Raw genomic sequence first — 9,013 nt, forward strand, 5'->3', positions numbered from 1 at the left:
GGTAGACTCTTAAACAAAGTGTTTCAGTACAGAAGAGTACCGCACAATGACGGACATTAGCTAAGACAGCACATGTTCACAGGCAGCAATAACCTAAAATGCCATAAATGACGAAACAACAACTCTTAAACACTACAATTTTGCCCCCAAAAAGTACCCTTTGTTATATTTTTTTTATATTTCTGTTAACATTATACGAATACCTGTTTTCCATTTGTTATTGTTATTCCACAGGTTTGGGAGCACAAGGTACGACGTCCTCAGTACAGCTTTGGTATACGACACACACAATACGAGGCTCCCCTGATTGTCGAAGTAAAAGATTAAACAACACATCATCGTGCAAAACCGACAATCGTGGTTCAAAACATGTCATAAATCAACCGAAAAAACATTTAATTACGCTACAGTCACAGTTTTAGCTATTTGTCAGTGACATGTGCCATTTGTGTCGAAATGGGTCAACTCCATGAATATTGTTAACCTTTTCTGAGTTACCGTTCTTCCACGGGTAAAAACAAGGAACGACAACTCTGTGAAGGTTATGTGTGTACGCGTTGTAACAGTTCAGTTGGTTTATGATCTGTTGGAAATACGGTTGCCTAATCATATTCTTTTCAACATGTTTCACCTTAATAGCACAACATATCGTTTAGTTTCTTTTCCAAAATATTAAGAAATGATATCATTTGAATAATTAAAAGTCTTTTGAAAATGTCATCTTTCTAACAGGTGGTGGAAATCCATCTTACCAACAGGAGTGTTAAAGGAAAACTCTAAATTCCTGGAGAAAGGATAGAGAACTCTATTGTAATGCTATTATTTCTTTCCATATAAGTGCGCTTATTTATATTTTTGTTTTCAATGCTATTCTTCTCTTTTTTCATTGTGCGAGTGTTTTCATTTTGTTATTCATGTACTAGTATTTTGTTTTCAAGTATTTCCTCAAGCCCGGTCAGAACAGTATTTCATTTAACTACAATTTAATCAGTATTTATTTTATACGAAAATTTCTGTAATTATTCATATCTCTACATCTGTTGTTAATTATTGATGGCCAATCAATGTGTTATGTAGTATGTTTGCAAAAAAGTATTAGAGTGATATTTAAGTAACCAGTAGCAGGTTAGATTTACATCTTGTTCTTAAAGTATTAATTCCAAATAAGTATTAGCGATACAATGTGCGGAAAGAAATTCGGATTGATTTACATTCGTATTTAATTTTTTACCTTTTCAATCTAGAACAAAAGTTTGGCCAATTGATTATTTTACTTTCTGATCTAGCTTTGACAGGACATATAGTAACATGTCCTTAAATGGTATTGCATTTAAGGATATGATGTGGTGTCCGCACAAAATTGATAAAGCTTTTGGTCAAACAGTTCTTTAATCTATAGTTACAAAGATTCGTTCAAACAAAAATTACACGAAATTCCCCTTCGTTACTTTAACTACAAGAATTGTACCAAATGCATTATATTAAATATCGTTATGTGTGGCAGAAGCCAAAATCATTCCATGGTTTTGAAAGTTTGTTGGATACTTATACAAGGTTACATGATTTTTTTTACATTATATAAATATATGTATATATTTGCGTCGCACAGTATTATGTCCCTGTGATATATTGTTACAGTAATAAATTATTTGATTCGTTAGTTTTAGGATAACAGTAGTTTTAAAAACGTTATTGCTTGAATTTTACATTTCTTCTTCTAAGCTGATCTCATGGTGTTTGACTAATGCCATGTTTTCGTATCTCAGTTTTGCACCAAAAATAGAAACATAGGCTTTAAATAGAAAATACATACACACGACACCACGCGCTAAAAGTAACGGACTGATGTTGTGCAACCACTACATGGCGCGCTTCTACCAAAGAAAACATATATTTACTACATTTAGAATGAAATATTTGTTTCTTTGTTGTTTTCCTCTTAATTTTGAGCCTGAACACATATGTTAATTTGTGATTGGAGATATCAAATATGAGTTGAAATATATTTTATACTGGCATCAGAACTGCCTGTATGCCAAACATGTAAGCGTATATGTGAAAGAAGTATTTTAGTGGAACTAATTAAAACGTATTTTAATTGACTTGTCCGCGTTTTTCTTTCATGTTGAAGTTTTGCTATGGCAGGAGACATTTTTTAAAAAAGATATTTCATCTGGTGTATGTTATTAGAATGATGGAACAATGAAAGAATGATAATTCACTGATTGTTGGAATGGTGTTTGACTGGTGATTGTCTCCCCAAAAGATGGTAGTGGCATTACTCCAAGCAAAATAATAGACGTTTTGAAAAGTATTTGTTTAGTTCAAACGCATATAAATTTTGTTTGATAAATTAATGTTGTTATCAATGCAATGTTGTCAGATGAAAACTATTTGATAGAAAGCTTATTTGTAGCCGCCTGGGTGACTCACACCATAAGAATATTTTAATGCTAAAGGGAGGAGAGTGCAAGTTATAAAAGACGTTCAATACCATACCAGAAGCTTTCCTGGTTCTTTAGCGTGCAAGGTGTAATGCACCCATACAGGGACTTATGTACGTTAGTCATTTTTAGTTGGAACTGGGAACCCTGGATTCGTTGTCAGACATTGCTACCATCGGACCTCCGCGTCTACTCTGATAAAAATATAGTCAATTATTTTATGTGACAATTTAATCATAGCATCTATAGCGTAACCCTGGTATGAATTTCAATGATAGTCACTACTTAGATTAATCTACTGTAGACAGGTTCGGTGTTTCCGGACACCTCTTCTGTCTTCAACGTACACCTGAGGAGATACAACTACTTTCAAATACTAGTATTCGTTTATTGTGCCCTTGAAACATGTCTTACGACCACTTACTCAACGTTCTCTCTTACAAAACTCATATACAGTAGCTCCTTAGGGATATGTTTGGATATGTTTGTAGGGCATATACTTATAACATATACCTTCCATTCGACCTAGTCTTTTAGGAGCATAGCTGAAATACACTTGGAACGTCAGTTTTTGGCGAGGAATACTTGTCAGGGACACTGTCTAGCAATCCGATCTGTCGGGTACAAATAACTAGTATGTGAAAGTGATTCCGTTGTTCTTCACGACTAATGTATTTGATCCATGTTTCAGATGCGATCAGGAACTTAGTTCTGTTTCGTCCCAAAGGTCTTCCCCAAAGACTACCTCTTGGCAATCCTATGTCTGACTTAAGTATTTGGTATTTACAATAAACACAATGTGTCATACAAGTTAGAGTTTGATTTACGTGTTAGTCTTTGTAGTCAACAGTAACATAAATTGTTTTCCAAGCCTTTAAGACATAAATAAATTGTGAAATACAGATGGTCAAAAGTCAAATATATTGAAGCCTCTGATTACAATGTCTCTCAAAAGTAATCATCGTATATTAACTTTATGATGACTTTACGTAAATACCAATATGAACAGCCGCGTGACAAAAATCCAGTAGGAACAGTCGCGAGACAAAAATCCAGTAGGAACAGTCGCGAGACAAAAATCCAGTAGGAACAGTCGCGGGACAAAAATCCAATAGGAACAGCCGCGTGACAAAAATCCAACAGTCGCGGAACAAAAATCCAATAGGAACAGCCGCGTGACAAAAATCCAACAGGAACAGTCGCGATACAAAACTCCATTAGGAACAGCCACAGGGCAAACATCCAATAGGAACAGTCGCGGGCAAAAATCCAATAGGAAAAGTCGCGTGACAAAAATCCAATAGGAACAGTCGCGAGACAAAAATCCAATAAGAACAGTCGCGGGACAAAAGACCAATAGGAACAGTCGCGGGACAAAAATCCAATAGGAACAGTCGCGGGACAAAAGACCAGTATCAACAGTCGCGGGACAAAAGACCAATAGGAACAGTCACAGGACAAAAGACCAATATCAACAGTCGCGGGACAAAAGACCAATAGGAACAGTCGCGGGACAAAAGATCAATAGGAATAGTTGCGGGAAAAAAGACCAATATCAACAGTCGCGGGACAAAAATCCAATAGGAACAGTCGCGGGACAAAAATCTAATGGGATCAGTCGCAGGAGAAAACCAATAAGATCATTCGCGGGACAAAATACCTGTAGGAACAGTCGCAGGTCAAAAGACCAATAAGAAGTTCAATCGTAGGACAAAAATCCAATAGGAACAGTCACAGGGCAAAATACCAATAGTAACAGTCGCATGACAAAAGACCAATAGTAACAGTCGCGGGACAAAAATCCAATAGGAACAGTCGCGGGACAAAAATCTAATGGGATCAGTCGCAGGACAAAACCAATAGGATCATTCGCGGGACAAAATACCTATAGGAACAGTCGCAGGACAAAAGACCAATAGGAAGTTCAGTCGCAGGAAAAAAATCCAATAGGAACAGTCGCAGGACAGAAAAACCATAAGGACCAGTCACAGAACAAAAGACCAAAAGGAATAGTCGCAGGACAAAAATCCAGTAGAAACAGTCGCGGGACAAAAATTCAACAGGAACAGTCGCGGGGCAAAAATCCGCTAGAAACAGTCGCGGGACAAAAATCCAACAGGAACAGTCGCGGGACAAATCTAACAGAAACAGTCGCGGGACGAAAATCCAATAGGAACGGTCGCGGGACAGAAATCCACTAGGAACAATCGCGGGACAAAAGACCAATAGGAACAGTCAAGGGACAAATATCTAATAGGAACAGTCGCAGGACAAAACTCCAATAGGAACAGTTGCAATTATGTCATAAGCCCGGGATTAAATGCAGTGTTGTTTGGCTATATAAGCACGTATTTCCCGTGCAATTTTCTCAGTCAAGTTTGGACACGCTCTCGCCGCATACAACAAATTACCCACCCGCTACACTATTAATCTTGTCACATTGTGTTCTCTATTATAACTATATTAATGAAATGTATTATCTACATTTGTTTAATATCGTAGTTAATATACATCTATCTGCTGTGACGCCTGAGCACCGGAACAAGAGCCAATGCTGACAACATTTGGTTCAAGTGTGCACGTGATCAATATAACTGGTGTATAAACTAATCGCCGTGCTTCATTCTGTTTGAACAATATTTATCAAACTGTGTTGTCTTGGGTTCGTGTGTGTTGGGTTTTTTTATCAGAGACAGAAGTTCGGTGCTTATAAGTTATAGCCATTATAGACATTTACTTGATGCATACTTAATATACATTGCAGAAAAATGAAATACGCGTAATTTACTACAAATATTAACTGCCCTTGTTCACCAGAATTATGAATAACGATGTATATACTATTTAATTTGAGTTAGGCTAGAGCCAGATGAGGTTGCATACAAGGTCTGTCGCTCATTGTGCCATGAAATTCTTTGAACCGAGAGGTAATCAGACGTGTCATAATGACTAATTCTGCGTTACAAATCTTAAACCCTGATTAAGGTCTCACTTCTCGTGACGGAGCACCCATCAGGGTAGGCCAACCTTTGCACAGGATGTAATTGAGAGGTGTATCATACAGTTAGTCAAATGGAATACTGGAACAGGAGTATTGCGCTGTTTGGTTTTGCCCTCGGTACTTGGCAATTCCTGTATAGCGTTGCGGTGTATAGCCTTGTCGTACAATGACTCGGGTTGTGGTTTCTATTCATGCGTTGAGGGTACTCATTGATGAATGGAATCTTCAATTCGGCTGTCATTTGCGGTATTTTGACCGATGAACACTGCGTTGTTGCGTTTGCGTTGCGTTTGTATGATACTGTTTGGGGTTGTGATAACGTTTGTTTGCGAATCTGTCTGCCACTAGGGTTAGTATTTAGAGAAACTTGATTATTGCATATGGCATGTCTGTTGTCTTTTCGGTCGAGTACAACTTTCGAGTTTCGAGCGGCCAATAATAGTATCCAACATTCAATAGTATTTAATGTAAATTTTACGTTCGGTAATCGCCATGCGCTTGATTGCTTTTTTACGACCATTATTTATTAAAGCTATAAACATATTTTTTTCATCCACTAAACTAACGTTTTACTTCATCAACGCCAGTATACACGTACTATTCCAAACAGTCAAAAAAAGTCATTACATTACTGTCCTCTTTCCTTGAAGAATACTTCACGTAACATTTAAGAAGAATTCATAATCTGAAACATTTTCATGGACACAGCAATGATCAGAACGGGAATGTACCAAACACAATTATATAAGAATTTGAGCTTTCACAAAAGGTAATTAATACCCGCAGGTACAGCTTTGATACAGGGACCAAAGTTGTGATCATGACCTTCGACCATCAAATGTGACTTTGACCTTGGATCTGATGATTGGAATCTGCACTCTGTATGTCGTCTGTATGAGGTTTACACCTGATGCTAGTTGTATGGAAATCTATGCAGTGCTTAAGACGGTATGGAACGTACACAATTTTAGCTATTTTTGACCTCTAAGCGTGACCTTGACCATAGCCCTATTTACCTGGATTGTGCACTATGTCTGTCGTCTTAGTGAGATTAATAATTTGTACAAATTTTATGATAATTCTACACGTGATGAGGTGGTTAAAAATATATTTTTGAGCTGTTTGATTTTCGACTTGTGAGCGTGACCTTGACCTAGTGACCTGGGCTGTGCACTCTGTACGTCGTCTTAATGAAGTTAACTATTTGTGCTAGTTTTACGAAAAACCATCCAGGGATTAAGAGGACATAGAGCTGACTCAATTTTAGCAGTGTAACCTTGACATTGGACCTTTTGACCTAGGTTGTGCGCTCTGATGAAGTATATATTTGATGCTAGTTGTAGAAGATATGGAGCGGACACGAAATTAAGCTTTGACCTTTGATCTCCAATTATGATCTTCACCTTGAACTTAGTTACATGGGTTTTGCGCTGTGTACGTTGTCCTGATGAAGTAAATATTCAGCGTAAGTTTTATGAAAATCTCTCGTGCAGTTAAGAAGATATGATGCGGCCACTTAAGCTCTTTGACCTTCAACTTCCAAGTGTAACATTGGACTGAGTGACCTGGACTGTGCAAATCATCTTGATGAGAAAAACAAATGACGCTAGTTTTATGAAAATATTCCCAGCGGCTAAGAATATATGGAGCGGACACGGGCGAAAGTACGAACCGAACGTTCTAACGAACGAACACTTATTGGGTATTTCAGTAAACAGAAAGTCAGTAAACAGTACGGACTGGTTGCCTGCCGTCTTCAGTTTATGATGCCAATATAGCCCCCATATACTTTATATCTAGGGGTATGGTAACTATTGCATTATAAATTCGGATAGTCATAAAGACTATACTTTATTATGTATACATTAGTCTGGGTTTCCACAGACCGTATACAATGCATGATATGTTAGAATATTTTTACAAACTTATATTTGTAACAACAACGATCCATAAATAATAGACGCTACGTTTTTGTGCACACACTTTATTACTCTGAATATTTCAACAGAACCCATATATTATTGGACTAGTATTAAGTTAACTGTTCCACATGAGGAAATTCTACTGACAATATACGAGGGTTGATTCAAAAGTAATGTCATTGGAGCCATGATGAAAAGAAAACAACAAAGGTTCTTGCACAAGTACCTTGACCTATTTGCAATATATTTTGAAAATATCATAAAAATTATTGCTTACTTATCGAGATATCGGCATGCTCGTCAGATATTTATATTTTTGTCACTAAGCAATAGAAAGGGTTACCACCAAACAGCGAAATTTATCATGCAGGGATATCACTATAGTTTTCACCGTTGGTTGCTGAAAGACGATACTTCACATCATTATAATTTCATATGTTAAGGTGTGTTAATTTTGATGTTAACAGGTGTTTGTCTTTGTTTAGTTGTTTACTTTTCGTTTTTTTGTGTGTGTGTTTTTTTTTTTTGGTTTATGAAAGAAACTCTAATTTTGTGTGCGGCGAAATGTCGTCAGGGGTGAAATTCGAAGTTCTGTGCATTTAAAACGGAACAACCCCAGGAAGTAATATTTACCCGTGTATTCATAACTGACTTAGCTTACATTTTGATATAATTTCTATAATAATATAACAATGAATACATTGGAAGTGGGCGCAGTGACATTAATTACTTCTGGATCAACCTTCGTATAAGTGCTTGCATAACATAGACAAAAATATTAATCTCAGTTCAGTCGAAATTTTAAAAAGAAACTCTCTGTTTTGTCTTGATCAATAAAACACAATGACAAAGTTCCCAATAAGAACAACCACGTTCATAGGACGCAGCCTCGCCCTTCAAACAATCAGCGTGTGTATGCTATGTGTAAACGGTAGACATATACACATTTAAGATAGACAAAGTAACAATTAAACAATTAGACAACGAGGACCAAAGAAACGCACTATGGAAGTAGCATTTGTAAAACTAATGGTAACAGTACAAGCTGCATTCAAGCATTGCTGCAAATATGTCATACTAAGTTAACAGACTGAAAATCAGAAGAAGATAAAGAAACTGAATAATTTATCGACCCTAAATGTTACAACATCAAAGATCTAAACATTTGTTGCCACGTAGGCATTTGTTAGAGACTGAAACTTCAGAAACGTGTCAAATTGTCCTGGTTGATGAAGACTGCAATTAAAAGAATACAATCGATATGGTTTAGTTTAAATTTAGAAGCAACCTTTTCACCTACATTTTCATAAAAGTTGTACTCACTGATCCATTTGCTGTGTACATTTTTATTCAAGCTTCTTTAATTCTGCAGAAGTCAAACGAGAATGTATGAACTGAATATCTAAGATAACTATGCAAAATTTAGAATTTTGAAACATATATGTAAATAATTCTAGGACTCATTTGTCACTGATAATTTCTGTAAAACATAAATAAAAAAAAATACGTTCTCACTTGCAGACCATGCATCTGCGATGGTCATTATGTTACTAAGCAGCTTGGAAAATATGGCGGTACTGTCATATGCTACAATAAACAACAAATAACATTTATAAAGGAGCTTATCAAATGTATCAAATGCTTGA

General features: G+C 36.5%; 1 protein-coding gene across 2 annotated transcripts in view; it reads left to right on the forward strand.

The window, feature by feature from the left end:
• Positions 1 to 2,102, forward strand: part of LOC123550871 (outer dense fiber protein 3-like) — a 33,354-nt gene extending 31,252 nt beyond the window's left edge. For both annotated transcript variants that reach the window (XM_053540235.1, XM_053540230.1), the window contains one exon: positions 235 to 2,102. Coding sequence is in view for 1 of the 2 variants with exons in the window: in XM_053540230.1 (XP_053396205.1) it covers positions 235 to 327 (93 nt within the window). In the remaining variant the exon portion in view is untranslated. The remainder of the gene's footprint in view (positions 1 to 234) is intronic.
• Positions 2,103 to 9,013: the final 6,911 nt, after the last annotated feature.

Source organism: Mercenaria mercenaria, chromosome 4, assembly GCF_021730395.1.
Source record: "Mercenaria mercenaria strain notata chromosome 4, MADL_Memer_1, whole genome shotgun sequence".
Lineage (NCBI taxonomy): Eukaryota > Metazoa > Mollusca > Bivalvia > Venerida > Veneridae > Mercenaria > Mercenaria mercenaria.